The 16,199-nt window shown below is 35.6% G+C and overlaps 1 protein-coding gene across 4 annotated transcripts in view; it reads right to left on the bottom strand.

The window, feature by feature from the left end:
* Positions 1-1,500: 1,500 nt before the first annotated feature.
* LOC106064589 (beta-galactosidase-1-like protein 3) overlaps positions 1,501-16,199 on the bottom strand; it is a 49,352-nt gene continuing 34,653 nt past the window's right edge. For all 4 annotated transcript variants that reach the window (XM_056010454.1, XM_056010456.1, XM_056010455.1 and 1 more), the window contains 3 exons: positions 13,780-13,924; positions 13,544-13,660; positions 1,501-5,197 (listed from right to left, as the gene is read on the bottom strand). In XM_056010454.1, coding sequence (XP_055866429.1) covers positions 5,129-5,197; positions 13,544-13,660; positions 13,780-13,924 — 331 coding nt within the window. In that variant the 3' untranslated portion in view covers positions 1,501-5,128. The remainder of the gene's footprint in view (positions 5,198-13,543; positions 13,661-13,779; positions 13,925-16,199) is intronic.

Here is a 16,199-nt window from a genome sequence, read left to right as displayed (position 1 = left end):
TTTAATTATATGCAGACATTGACTTAAGCAAATTAAAAAGCAATTTTATTGATAACATAGTCTAAAAGTAGAGGGAGAGAGTATACAATCAACGAAGGACTAGATTAATTTACTATCTCAAAATCAAATTGATGAGAGTAATCCTCCTTTTCTGAGAAGATGAATTTCTTCCTTTGCAGTTTAACAAACTTTGGAATTTTTAAAGCTTCATTTGGTGTACATTATTAGAAATATCTGATAAGCTTAAAATAAATAAATAAATAAATATATATATAAATATATATACATACATACATATTTATACATTTTCAAATATTAACTACAAAATTAAAGATTTCTGCTAGCATTCTCAAAATAATACTGATAAGTCGAGTATTAAAGTTCTAGTGAAGATCGATATCGAATTTAAAATTGGTTAAGAAAAAACAACAACCTTTTTTCAATTTTATTAACACAGGAATTAGCTGAAAACTTTTTTTATTTCAATATTTAACTTCGAGGCCAGGTTTGTGCAATTTAAAAGCTGATAAATGGAAGGCACATGAAGAAAAAAATTCATGTAAAAAACACATAAATATATAGACATTTTCAGATAATATAAAATATATGCTGTGTTGAAAACATTTAGAGAAAGCATCACATAAATGAACTGAAATATATATATATATATATATTAACAATTAAAGAATTTTAAGTCTAGAAAAAAAAAACATGCAATGGTATAATGTAACCATAGACATATATTATACTAGACTGGAAACCGAAATTAAATTCTTATCCGTGACTAATCGATTCACAGACCTAAATATATACAGATTTTTATGTACGTAAACTCTTTTTTCAGGCTCTAAGGGGAGTCGCCCCAATCAATCTTTTCTGTTTTAGAAAAGTAATGATCTTTAGTTTTCAAAGTTTAGAAATAATGCAAAATCATTTCTTGGATATTGACACAAATATATGAAACAAAGCCATTTCCTGTTTGTTTCCATTGAGATAATGTTTAAAAAATCCTAGATTGAAATAATTCATGTTGATTTAAATCATCTTATGTACATTTAAATAGAATGATTACCTAGATCTTTCTAGATTATGTATCTAAAAATTGCAAAATGAGAAGAGAGTACTCTTATTTTTGATGTTCAATTACTAGATCTATGTCTAAAAATTAAATTATATGTTACATAGGTTAGGGTTGAAAAAAAACAAAACTTTACTTCTTTTAACTACTTTACAAAACAATGCCTTGATCCAACTTTCTAAAAAATTTTCACATTTTTTATATTGTTAAAAAATCTCCATGTCCAGTCTAGTATAATATATAAGTCTATGAATGTAACATATTCTAATTATTAAAAATGTTAATTAAAAAATGACTTTTGTTTTTATTGTATTTGTTTACTGTATCAAAAATAGAGTGATCTTAATTTTTTTAAAATTCATAAAAAAAATAAAGAAACATGGAGAATGTTTAATTTTTAAAAAATATCTTGACTGATCTTATGAATCATAAAAAAAAAGATTCTTAAAAAAAATTAGAAAGCTTAATAGACTCTCAAAGCTACTAATTCATTTGATTGAATCTTATTTAACACACCATACATTTGCCAAGTCAACATTTACAGTGAGTGATTTGGTTATTAAAGAAAAAAAAAGAAAAAAAAGACATGTTGGTAATAGAGAACAAGTGAATGAACAAAGGAAAAGTAACACTATAAATACTTCTATTGTTCATATAGAGATTATACTCTATATACTATATATGCTCTATCGAGCCGATATGATAAATACATTTTGTTAAATCCATCTATTCCAGGGGTGGGCAAATTACGACCCACGGGCCACATGCGGCCCACCGGAGTGTTTTATGCGGCCCGTGTACAGAAATCAGGTGTGCCAACGGATTACACATATAAAAAATTCAAATATATAAAAAGAAATTACTGAAACTTCTGATTTTTATCACTTATGATGAAGAAGCTAAAGAAACATTGTCTCTACATGTAGAGAATATATTCAAGACACAAATAAACACCAGTATTCATTCAATGCTATGAAGAATTGTGTTGAAAATGTTTTGTTGGCTTGGAACTAGAAAACAAGTGTAACAATTGATGGAGCCCATGCTTTGACTGAGAAAAAGTGATTTTTGTTTGTTTCTAAATAAATAAATGAACAATATCCCAACAATAAACTCAACAGGAAAGTTTACACAAAGCTGCATTGAACATTTAATGTTTTATGGGCCAACTAGCGTCAGTAATCAAACTTATCATAGCTAGGGGTCTTAACCACAGGCTGTTCCGAGAAGTACTTAAAGATTTGGAAACAAAACACTTCGATGTTCAGTACCACAGTAGTATCCACTGTCTTAGCATGAGCAAGGTATTGAGAGATATAGAAGCTTAATGAAAAAAATGTGAATTCCCTTAAAGTACATTACTGTGACTTTGTTAGTAATACTTCTAATGAACAGTGGAAGACAGACTTGATGTTTTTCATTGAAAATATTGCAATGAAATTGTTTGAAAAGTAGAAAACTTATTTCGATTTCTTCATTTGAAAGCAAATTTTAAGACGTCAAGAACTTGAAACCAGTTTTCAATACCTCAGTTCACCATTTAACGAAGAAGCTTATTCAGCTCCAGAGGACATACCTCCAAGCAAATTATGAGCTGAAAGAGAAGTTCAAGTCAATTTTTTACGAGGAAGTTTTTGGGTGCCAGAAGTTGCATTTCCACATGTTACTTCTAAATGTTTACATTATTTGGGTCCAGATACATCTGTGAACAAGTATTTTTAATGTTTTTAAAACTAAAAAGTGTAAGAACAGGTAGATGCTGACTGACTGTAATTTGACATCAGTCACCAGAATAACAACTAGTAATCTATAAGTTTCGCAGTTCTGGAACATTACGAAAGAGTCTTAACAGTTAAATATTTCACATTAAGTACAATTATACTATTTATTATTATTTGTGGTGAATTGTTGTGATACTAAAGGAAAATGATAAAATTGTAAAAATTATTCTTAAAATTAGTTTCAGAAATTGCTAACTTTTGTTATCCTGGTGTAAAGAAAAGTCAATGTGCAGTAAAATACTGGCCTAAATCAAAATTAAAAGACAAAATTAAAAGACATTGTACACAGTCATCTAGAGTATTTGTCAAAGTTGTTAGTACACACACATATATATATATGTATGTGCTGCCTTCTATTCCCAAAATGTTTAAATGCGGCCCTCCATGAAAAAAAGTTGCCCACCCCTGATCTATTTAAATAGAAGCTAACAATCTGGTGAAGTCATATTTGACTGCAGTATATCATAGAATAAGAAGGACTCCCTTTGAACAAATCTCTAAAAGATGGCTTTCCCTTTAGTTTAGTGTCTGATTTTGTAAAAATCTACTAGCCAGAGACACAATGATAATAAAGAACACTGCCCATCATATCATACTTTTTAAAATGTAGATAATTTTGTGCATACAATAAGCAATCTCACATTTTAATAAAAAAAAAAAAAAACTTGGGAAATCATTAGATGCTCCTACAAAAAAAAATAATTGAACAATATTTATATTTTTGATAACTTCATTTGGACAAATAACAATATTATAAAAATATATTAAAAAACAAACAAAATTACTATTATTTCTATTCATAGTAATTATTATATAAATCTTTTAAGTATTGTTTTGAAAATGGCATATTTTTTTGTAAAAATGGCTTACAAATATTTTAAAAACAAAATGGATCACTTTCAGAAGACAAAAAGTAGAGGCTGCAAAAAAAAACCTAGGCATTGCAGGCTTCGAAAATATGAAATGTAGTTTTTGAGATCTAAACAATACAAATGGACAAACAAACCACACAAAACTAATAGTGGCTTTCCACTTTTAGGGACTGCTAAAAAATTTCCCTTTTGAGTGACATGTTTAAATTATTACATAATTAATTTAAAAAATTACAAATTATATTTAAATCATTTAGAAAGCATCACAGAAAAATTTATAAATAGCAAGGTTAATTTTTCATATATAAAGTCAAGCTAGCCAAATATATCCCCAGATAAAAAAGTATTACAGTATCTTATTATGTAATGTACAGTCACTTTTATTCTATATTGAAGGCACACAACACATTAACTTATCAGTAGTTAAATATGTCAAATTAGTCAAATATGTTTTTATGTACCAATATTTCCAACTATTCCTTTATCTTTTCTTATAAATTACAGACATTACTTCTAATGGGAAGATAATTACATCCTACACATCCCTGTGTCAATCTAGTCATGTATGTTAATCAGTGATTTAAATCTGCCAAATTGTTGGTTCTCCTGGTTGCAATCATGTACAAATAATCTAAACCTTGTTCCTCAACTTACTGCTTTGATGTTGATTTGAAGCCATGAATTACTACAATTTGCTCTCTCCCTATCAGGAAATCCTGAATCCATTGGTGTAGTTGACCAGTTAGAACCAAATATTATCATTTGTTTAAGCAAGCTATTTCACAATAAAACAATACCTAATATCACATCAGCTATGCAGAGACACAATTCAATGGTTATCAAAGAAGTGTTAATAAAAGATAAATATGTTCTATAATAAATTTATAATTCAGAAGTCAATTTAAATGCAACTCTTTACAAGAAAAATATTCCTCAAAAATAAATAATGTGCTGTGTGAGAATGGTGGCTGAAAATTGATGAATACACTCAGGCTAAAATTCTAACTCAAAGAAAGACACGTATTGTAGTAGAATACTTTAAACACTATTCCTTTGCTTTTTTTTTCTTGTTTGAATTGTGAATTTAGAGGAATAAAATCTAGAAATAGCTTTTCATTGAGGGGAGATTATGTATTTTTAGACAAAGAAATCGTACTTGTGTATTTTCATGTTCATTTGTATAGTAGGCTAAATACGCAAGTTGCATACTAGTAGACATATTTGTTGTTGGAGCACATGAAAATGCTTCTACCATTTTAGTTTCTTAAGTTTTAATAGTAAGTGGAATGTCAACTAAATCACAGATCAATTTTGTGAAATCAAATCAAAAGTCTAGCATGCTAGCATTCATGTGTTATCCCAGAACAGGTCATAAGTACTAACTAAGGTTTCCAGAACTAGTCAAGAACTGCAGTGCTTGTAAACAAAAGACTGTTTCCTCTTTTCAACTCTTCAAAGACAATTATCTACAAAGAAAAAAATGAAATGAGTAAAGCTAGCAGGTTTCATCATTTTTTAGCTGATAAGAAAAAAAGCAAAAGTTGTATTGTTTTTGACACAAAATATATTTTTTTAATGCATTCTTATGGTTTTTCAGATAGATCTCTATTGGTTTACAACTTATAGTTTGTAGAACATTGTGAAAAGATGCCATCATTAATGAATAATTAAAAAATAAGAACATAAAAAAAAAATTTAGTCTCAACCTGTTGTACTTCATTTAACAAGCACAACATGAAATTAGACAAGTGTTAAACAGGAGGATAAGATCACTAGCCCTTTGTTTATGTACATCAGAAGTGTTAAACAGGAGGATAAGATCACTAGTCATTTGTTTAGTGTTAAACAGGAGGAAAAGATCACTAGCCCTTTGTTTATGTACATGAAAAGTGTTAAACAGGAGGATAAGATCACTAGTCATTTGTTTAGTGTTAAACAGGAGGATAAGATCACTAGTCCTTTGTTTATGTACATGAGAAGTGTTAAACAGGAGGATATCACTAGTCATTTGTTTAGTGTTAAACGGGAGGATAAGATCACTAGTCCTTTGTTTATGTACATGAGAAGTGTTAAACAGGAGGATAACACTAGTCATTTGTTTAGTGTTAAACAGGAGGATAAGATCACTAGTCCTTTGTTTATGTACATAAGAAGTGTTAAACAGGAGGATAAAATCACTAGTCATTTGTTTAGTGTTAAACAGGAGGATAAGATCACTAGTCCTTTGTTTATGTACATAAGAAGTGTTAAACAGGAGGATAAAATCACTAGTCATTTGTTTAGTGTTAAACAGGAGGATAAGATCACTAGTCCTTTGTTTATGTACATAAGAAGTGTTAAACAGGAGGATAAAATCACTAGTCATTTGTTTAGTGTTAAACAGGAGGATAAGATCACTAGTCCTTTGTTTATGTACATAAGAAGTGTTAAACAGGAGGATAAGATCACTAGTCATTTGTTTATGTACATGAGAAGTGTTAAACAGGAAGATATCACAAGTCCTTTGTTTATATTACCTGTATAGACCAATATTGAGGTCCATAGAATATAAGATAGAAAGGTAAATTAACAAGTTTGATTATTTCACTGACTAATTGTAAGCTGATAGACAACTACTTTAAATATAACTAGCCATATATTATCCGCGGCCAGCGGGTCTTAATTTGTGTATCACTGTCGATATAGTCACTGAGAATGTTTTGAAAACAATTAAATGAAATAATAATGTTATAAGTAAAGCAAATGCGTAAATGTAAAAATAGTAAGAATGGAGTTATCAAAATAAAATAAAAACATTTGCTTGTAGGCCTACATATATTTGATTAAAATATGAAATGAATAGACTTTATTTTGTATGTTCATTTGTTAAAGTATAAAGTAGATCTCATCTTTGAAATTAGATCTAGAGTTAAATATTGGCTTGGATAGATTTCGTTCTTCGTGTGCATGGAGCCTTCGCTCTGCACATGCTTAACCTTTCTGTCTTCTCTAATGAAAGAATGAATGAAATGATTGTTAGATGTACCTGACTCATGAATGGAACTATTAAAATGTATGTCAGCATGGCTTCACAGCTATAATGAACAAATGTATGAAAAATGCTTTAGAAAAAACAAATTCAAATGATGTTCCAAATTGTATTTTCGTACCAAAAAACAAATAAATAATGAGTTTGAGTTTTTAGAGTTTTTGAGTTTAGGCACATCGGCACAATTTAGGCCATGTCATGCCCGTAATCCTTTGAGGATCACTCTCTCTTTAAAATAACAACGGCTAAATTCTATACAGTTAAATCATTAAAAACAAGGTCTATTCACAGTTAAAATAGTAAGGTAGTAAAAATTTAATAATTTGGTAAAAATCTTATGTAAATATTATATGTTCACAATTCATAAATCAGATCTTGTTAGACAACCCCACCTCCCAGACAAAGCCCAGTACCTTCCCAGGGTCGACATTATTGAATAGTATTTTTAAGTTGTGTGGTCTAAAAAATTTCTCCATGACATCCTGGTATCTGGGGCAATCAATGAGGATATGTTCCACGGTGAGGCGAGAGTCACAGTGCTCACAAAGTGGAGGCTACTCTCTCTTCAGCACAAAAGAGTGCGTGATGTAGGTGTGGCCAATCCTAAGTCTGGTCGTACTACCACGCCTTGTCAGACCCTTAGATGTGGGCCACCACCTGACATCCACCACAATCTGCCTGAATTTATTGTGAAGTTGTTGGCAAGGCAACACCTCATCTAAACTGTTGCAACGTCTAGAAAACATCATTAAAAAAGCATCAAAAATTACACTCACAACATTACCACATTTAAAGGAACTTTTTGAACAAACGTGCCTAAGAAAAATCGAAAAAATCTTGGAAGACAACAGCCACCCGCTCCATCAGAACTACGCCAGGTCGTCGCGAAGTGGGCGACTGCTGTCAATCAAAACAAGAACGGAGCGGTACAAAAACTCGTTCGTACCTCACTCGGTCAGACTCTATCACCGCCACTCATTGATCAGGGAACATGAAGATACCTGTGTGTAGTCGCTGAATGAACTCTTTATGTTGTCTGTTGTATTTATGTGTATTTTTCTGTTGTGTTGTCTTTATATGAGAAAAGAGTCCTTGTAATCACAACAAATTTCTGTAAGGATCAATAAAGCAGTTTTAGTCTTAGTCGAATCTCAGCCTCCCATCGGTCTGGTCACTCTCGATAGGTGGCAGAGGCAATACTTTGTCTCAGGTCCGCGCAGGGAATTAGGTTCCTGAAACTGCTTGATTTAGGGCTCTCTTTGCTTCTCTGTCTGCGGCTTCGTTTTCCTCAATGCCCACATGGGAAGGGACCCAGATGAAGGTGATATCCCTATGGTCAGCTGTTATTTGATCCAACAGCTTTAGGCTCTTATGTACCAATGGAATGTCAGTCTTCATCCGCCCCAAAGTTTGAAATGCAGATTTGAAATTGGAGCAGATTATAAATTTTTTCCTTTCCGATGCTTTGACTGCCATAAGTGCAAGCGATTTTGAATGTAATTCGGCCGTAAAGATGGAGCAGCCATCACAGAGTCTACGGGAGATTGTTTTGTTCGAAAGGAGCAGGCACACGCGACCTTTCCATCCATTTTGGATCCGTCAGTGTAGATGGTGCCACAATCTCCGTTGCTCTCCTGCAGTTCCCTAAAGTGGATTTGTAGTATGCTTGGGTCTGTATTTTCTTTTTTGCTGCTCCATATTTTATGGATCCGTAGTCTAGCTTGGATCGGATTAGACTCCGATATAACAGCAGCAAGGTATCTTTGTCAGCTCCCCAGTTTGTATGGCTGAGTACTCTAAGTATGTTTAATGACTTTTGGCATTTCTTCTTCCAAAGTTCCTTAATGTGGGAGAGAAAATTAAATTTGGAATCTAGGGTGAGGTCTAAAAATTTCATAGTTTTCACAACAGGGATCTTCTTTTTGTGTATAAATAGTTCAGGGTGTGGGTGGAGTCCCCTTAAATTACAAAAATGCATACTAACTGTTTTGGAGTCCGAAAATTTAAAACCATTATCGTTTGCCCAATTTTGAATTTTGTTTAAACATAACTGTAATTTTCTTTCTAAAATGTTCATGTTTTTGCCATATGTAAGAATGACAAAGTCATCAACATTCAGAGAGCACTCTATGCCAGGGGACAGAGCATTTATAATGCTGTTTATTTTTATGTTGAACAGGGTCACTGAGAGAATGCGGCCCTGGGGTACACCCATTTCCTGGTCATAAGTGTCAGAAGAGGAGTTGCTCACTCGAACCTGAAATTTCCGGTCCTTTAGGAATTCCCTCACAAAGCAGGAAAGGTGTCCCTTAAGCCCATAAGCTCCAGGTCACGTAGAATGCCATGTTTCCAGGTTGTATCATAGGCCTTTTCTATGTCAAAATATACAGCTACTACATGTTCTCGTCTTAGCAGTGCATTTCTGATGAAAGCTTCCAGCCTTACCAAATGGTCAGTTGTTGTCCGCCCCTGCCGGAATCCGCACTGGTAGTTGGAGATTACTTTATTTCTCTCAAGGTACCAGACCAGCCTATTGTTTATCATTCTTTCCATGGTTTTGCAGATGCAGCTTGTTAGTGCTATTGGTCGATAGTTAGCTGGGTCAGAGCCATCTCTTCCCGGTTGGGTATCGGTATAACTGTGGCTTTCCTCCAGCTGTTTGGGAAAGCGCCTGTTTGCCACAAGAGTTATAGATTTTTAGCAGGGTCGCCAATGAGGGTTCAGGAAGATGCTTGAGGAACTGATAATGGATTTCATCTTCTCCTGGCACTGTATCATGTGATTTGTCCAGCGAGTCCTTCAGTTCCTCAAGCGAGAACGGTTTGTTATAATCTTTATTGTTCTCAGATCTGAAATCAATGGGGTGTCTTCCCTCCTTGATTTTGACTTTTTGGAACTCTGGCATATAGTGTGCAGTGGATGATTTATCTGCTATTGAGGAGGCAGTCAGCTATATCTCTGGTGGACGTAACAGTTCATCCTTGGTTTTTCAAATGCCCTATTGCATTTGATTCTTTCCCTTTGATTCGCCTTACTGCCTTCCAAACCGCTCTAGCAGAAGTTTTGGTATCCAGACTGCCACAAAATTTCTCCAGGAATTCCTTTTGGCTGACCGTATGGTTTGTCTAGCCTTTGTCTAGCTATCCTAAATAGCTTTAGGTTTTCCTGGGAAGGATTCTTTATAAATGCAGCCAGTCGTTTTTTCCTATCGCCAATAGCACTTTTGCAAGCTGTATCAAACCATGGTTTGCTAGGCCGTTTTGGATTTGCAGAGGTTAGGGGAACAACTTTCCGGGCAATATCAAGTAACTTGATAGCAAAGATATCAGCTGGGTTCTGTTCATCAAGGTTATTTTCTGTGATAGCCTTGGAGCATCTTTTTTGGAATTGTTCCCAATCGGCCTTATTCAGTTTCCACCGCTGAGGATGTCCCAATGAGGGGAGGTTGTTAGTAATGATGATTGGGAAGTGATCACTTCCCCATAGATCATTGCTAACTGACCATTTAAAATTGTCCAGAAGTCCAGGGACGCAGACAGTGAGGTCAATGCATGTGAGAGATCCAGTTTCTGGGTGCAAGTAGGTCGGTAATGCATCATTAAGTATGCATAAATCATGTTGGAGGAAGATATCCTCCAGCATACGACCTCTTGTGTCAGTGTTGTTGGATCCCCACATAGTGTTATGGGAATTGAAATCTCCAAGAATTATATAAGGCCGGGGGAGTTGTTTCAATAGGTCCTCCATGTCTGTTGGGTTTAATGGAGCGTCTGGTGGTAGATACAGGCTGCAGTGTAGGCAGACCTGCCTACCAAAAAAATTCCAAATGCGTAACGCAAATGGTCAAAATGCGTATTTTGGCACCAGAATGCGTAACACTTACGCGAACCATTATTTTGTCATATATATATATTATATGTATATATATATATATATATATATATATATATATTAGATCTAGATGTCATGATTAGATCAACAATCTAAATCAATACGACAATAGAGATGATATCTAGACTAGATTTGGATCTATGTCTATATAATGAATATAATCTACTCTAGATCTGGGCTCAAGAGTGTTACCAATGCCGTGGATCCGCTACAAACGTAGGTCTACTCCAAACTTTCGTAAGCCTACCTTCATCCTTGATCTATTCTATACTAAGACTTAGAATTTAATCTAGTCTAGATCTAGACTAGATTTTAGTAGATTCTAAATAGATGTTATCGATCTAGATCTAGTCAATCAAAATCATACTGCAACTAAATTGGATCTAGATTGTAGAGTAATGTAGAGACTCATGACATAACGACATTATCAGTTGTAATGTCTAGCTAGATCTATTCCTGTATAACAAGTTATGTAGAATCTAGATCTAGAATCCAGATCCAGATCTAGACTAGATATCTACAATGTCACTCAATGTGTTTTGAATCGATAGCACTTCGATATTTTTTTTTCTATACAAATGAATACGGGAATCTGGGATTCAACATAATTATTTTCTACTAATGAACTTATAAAAAAAAAAAACACGTTGGTGTATCAGCTAACTGACGGTACCAACCCACCACTCCCTCACTCTCACGTTCTTCATTTCTAGACTAAATCTAATTGCTTTTAAGAACCAATCAACGTATAGATCTGGACACAATGTGTTCCCCCACCTTTTCTGTTCCCCCCCCCCTCAACAGGACGGCTTAGCATGACCTCCGTGACCGATGGTAAGCTGGGCAAGAGAGGGGGGGGGGGGAAAGGATACGAAATGCATAACGCGACGGGTTAAATGCGTATTTGCGTACTGACGGTCAATTTTGGGAGATTTTGCGTAACGAATACGCATTTTGCGTAATGGTAGGCAGGTCTGAGTGTAGGGTTATCCTAGTTGCTACGGCCTGTAGTGTGGTCTGTAGTTCTACCCTCTCATGGGGGATGCTGTCCTTCACAAGGATACAGACTCCACCTGATGCTCTCTCTGCATCCTCAACATTCTTGCTGTAGGCACATCAGCTTCGGAACATGATGCTATCTTTCAGAAATGTTTCCTGTAAGCAGACAGCTACAGGAGTCTCAGAGTCCATCAGTAGCTGCATTTCCTCATAATTGGCCTTGAGGCCTCTACAGTTCCACTGTACCATTCTGGAATCCATGGCTTATTCTAAATGACCTACTTGGAGCTATTAGACCTTGGGAGGCCCCCAGAGGGGGTTTCCCTTTATTCCAGTGACCTTTGAATTTTTAGTCTTGGGTTTGGGAGGAGAGGAGGACACCCCCCTTTTTGGGGAAGTCTTTCTCTCTGGAGAGGGGAGATCCCTCTGGTTAGAGCGGAGGTTATTTCCTACTCCCTCACCTCGGGCATCCTCTCCGCTTTGATTTCTCCCCTTAGGGAGATAACCTCTAATTCAGTAGAGGTTGGGGTGTCTGGCTGGGTTCTCTGAGGAGAACCTGTGTCCGACATGATGTCTCCAGGTTCTCCCGGAGTGTTGGTTTTAACATGCTGTTCAGTCTCCATGCTCTCATCAGCGAGTACAGAGAACCTGTTCTTTAGCATGACAACAGGGCTTTCTTGTCTCTTCGGAGGTGTGTTCTTCTTGCAGACTGACACGCCGTGTCCATAACCCTGGCACTTGAAGCACCTCATGGGGTTAGGTATGTAAGGCCTCACTGGAACTCATAGGTATCCTGCCTTCACATACTCTGGCGGTGTCCTAGTTCCAAACGTGAGGATAATAGCAGCAGTTTTGACTTCCTCACCATCCCTGTGCCTGGTAATGCGCCGGGCATGGGTGACTCCTTCAATGCCCTCCACTATTTCCTTCTCGGAACACTCCAGCAGGTCTCTAGAGCTGATTACACCTCTGCTGGTGTTCAGACTCTTGTGTGGCATGACTTCCACATGGAGATCACAGATTCTTCTGCATCGTAGAAGCCCATCAGAGTGTATCTTACTATCGACTTCTACAAGAAGTTCTGATGACTTATGCAGCTTTGATACACTCTTGGGCTCTCCCACTACTGAGTTAAGACCCTTGTAGATAAGAAAAGGGCTCATCTTAGTCAGGCTTTTCCCCTCCTCTGTGCACCTGATCACCAAAAAAGATGGCCAGGTAGTACAGCTTTTTGTGACCTCCTTTTTTTTGACTGTTCTTCGCCCAAATAGTTCTGGGTGTGTTTTTTTGTCCATGTACGTAAGTAGTAATTCGGCACCAGTGCTCCCCACCCCCCATCGAGTCCAACAAGAGGATGGGCCATTCGGATGTCCAGAATGAGCCCACCAAGGTTACACAGGTGCTATACTCAATCAGCTGCTGCATCAGGCATGTGTCCGATACAGCAGCTCCCTGATTGACCCTCCAGCCACTGCCCTCGGTGGTAGCTCGGTATGAGCAGCCAGTTGACCAAGAGCAGGCCAACTGGGCCGCAGGTCTAGGGGAACTTGGGGCCAAAGTATTGTGTTGTGGTGGTCTATCCTCAGATAGACACCCACTCAAACACCAGGATCTCTTTATCCCCCTTACCCATTGCAGTCCACGGCAAACGGACTGGTGTAGGACATAGTGAGATTTTAAAGATAAGGAGACAGAGTGATGGGCAATGAAGGCAGACTGAGAAAAAGAGGAGGCAGACACAATGATAGAAAAGAAGTAGGGCACTTTTGAGCTCCAAAAGTGCTAAGGAAAGAGGAGCGCAGTTTAACGTCATGTCTCGGGACGAATAATACATGAAAGCTAAGAATTATTAGCTGACCTTTTTTAAATTTAATTCTATAATTTCATTACTGACCTCATTGATACCTGATTTAAGGATTGGTGCTGGTACATAGAGACTTCTTTGAGGCCCTATCTTCCAGTAACGTCCAAGGTTGAATCCATTGATGACCACAACTCCTTTAGTCCAACCCTAAACCAAAATGTTAGTGATATTCTTCAATATGGTGTAGAATAAGAATAACATAAGACTAATCCTATTGTAAATTGTGACTTTTGTCATAACACTTGGAAAAAATACATGAGAATTACATCTAGCCTGAGAAAAGTATCAGCTGGGACACCACTTATGGTTAGATAGGCTCTAAACAAAGTAGGAGCTTGTTTAGACTCCTCAGATTCTTTTCTTCTTTGTTCAACATCAACAACTTTCTCCCAAGTCATGGATTTTGATAACCTGTCAAAAATGGAAGTTTTCTTCAATAAATACACTATTACTTTTGAAAGGAAAATAGAGGGACTTTTTACTTGTCCAAAAACATCAAATTATCTATATTCAATATTTTTTTTAAATTTCTCATGCTTTGGCATTTACATTAAAATTGACATTAATATCAAAGTATTGAAGAGAAAATTACTGTGTTACTTTCTTAATTTATCATTTTCTTCACTTCTCTAAATAGATTTCTTTCTGACAAAGATATGAAAATTTAAATATTTAAGGAAAATTATAACCAATACATGACAGTAATGTTTGTTTGATAAAAATTGATTAACAATAGAAACAAGATCAAATTACATTAAAAAAAAATAGTGAGTACTTTGATGTGCATTCAACTTAACTTTGAATTTATTGCAAGCTACTGGCTGCATGTAACTAATAAGGAGGTTTAATTTGAATTGTGTGTGTGTGTGCTAAGTGTATAGTGTATAATAAATGAAAAACTGTCATGGAATCCACATATTGATGAAACTACAAAAAAATCAAACAAAGCATTAGGATTTATTAAAAGAAATTTCTATAAATCAAATAAGAAAATAAAACTAAAATGTTATTTAACCTTGGTTAGGCCAATAATAGAATATGCATCCTCTGTTTGGGACCCCTCAACTCAAGAAAACATTAAGAAACTAGAACAGACACAAAATAGAGCAGTGCGATTCATAACAAACGAATATTCACATTTGACTAGAGTAACACCTTTAGTAAAATCACTAAATTTAGAAAGCCTTCAGGACAGAAGGCTCAAAAGTAAAGTAGCAATAATACATAAAACACTGAACCATAATCTTCAAATACAAAAACAAAATTTAATAAAATACTCTGAAAGACACAAAGATAAAGGCACATTCCTCGTCCCATATGCTAGGACAAATTTGTACAAATACTCCTTCTTCCCTAGTGCTATTAGAGCATGGAATGGGTTGCCTGAGCTAGCCAGGAAAACCAGTGACTTGGCAGAATTTAAGTCATTGGTTAATATGCATGACTAAATGCATGACGCGTAGGACGTAATCATCTTCTTTTTTGAAGTAACGTCTGTATTATATAAGATAAGATAAGATATAGTATGAGCTGTAATGCAATTGAGCTCCAAGTCAAAGTTTTGATTCCCATGATGCATAGCTTCTTTTGATAATATAATTATGTTCTACACATGTCACCATGTATATTTTTGCCATTGGGTTATGTTCTTCCATGTTATATTTGTGGTGGCTGTTGACTGGTATTTGCTGTGCATATGTGTTTCAATAGTACATTAATTTTAACATAAACTCATTGTACATGTCCATGTTAAGCTGTTCTGCTATAACACCATGTCCAAGTGATAAAAGCAAGTGACTGTCAGGGCACCCATGGATTGAACTGCATGACTATTTGCTGCATAAAAAATAGGATGTGACAAAAAAAATGTTTAGTAGTTTAACCCTATTAGTTTCACTTTCACTGACATTAGAAGACTAGAAGGTTTAGTATTTGTATCATTTTCTGTCTTCCATTTTTGATCTCAAGCAAAAAAAAAGATAATTAAAAAAAAAAATCCTTTCCAATTATCTGACATATAATTTAAGAAATCATTACAATTTATTGTAATAATAATAATACAGTGGGTACCGAGTCACATAGGTGTGATTTGATTTGATTTTTGATTTGAGGCACATCGGCACAATTTAGGCCATGTCGTGCCTGCAGTCCCTTAAGGACTACTCTCTCTCTAAACAACAAGGGCCAGATTCTATACAGTCATATAATTAAAATTAAGGTCTATTCACAGTTAAAATAGTAAAGGTAGTAAAAATTTAAATATTTGGTAAAAATCTAATGTAAATAGTGCATGTTCACAAATTCAGAAATCAGATCTTCGTAGATAGCCCCACTTCCCGAATAAAGCCCAGTACCTTCCCAGGGTCGACATTATTAAATAGTGTTTTTAGATTAGTGGCTCTAAAATGTTTCGCCCTGACATCCTGGTATCTGGGGCAATCAACGAGGATATGTTCCACGGTGAGGCGAGAGTCACAGTACTCGCAAAGTGGGGGCTCCTCTCTCTTCAGTACAAAAGAGTGCGTGATGTAGGTGTGGCCAATCCTAAGTCTGGACATGGTTGTGCTACCACGCCTTGTCAGACCCTTAGATGTGGGCCGCCACCTGACATCCGCCACAATCTGCCTGAGTTTACTGTGAGTCTCAGCCTCCCATCGGTTCTGCCACTCTCGATAGGTGGCAGAGG

The sequence above is a fragment of the Biomphalaria glabrata genome, chromosome 14 (genome assembly GCF_947242115.1).
Source record: "Biomphalaria glabrata chromosome 14, xgBioGlab47.1, whole genome shotgun sequence".
Lineage (NCBI taxonomy): Eukaryota > Metazoa > Mollusca > Gastropoda > Planorbidae > Biomphalaria > Biomphalaria glabrata.
This window is presented reverse-complemented; position numbering and strand designations above follow the sequence as displayed.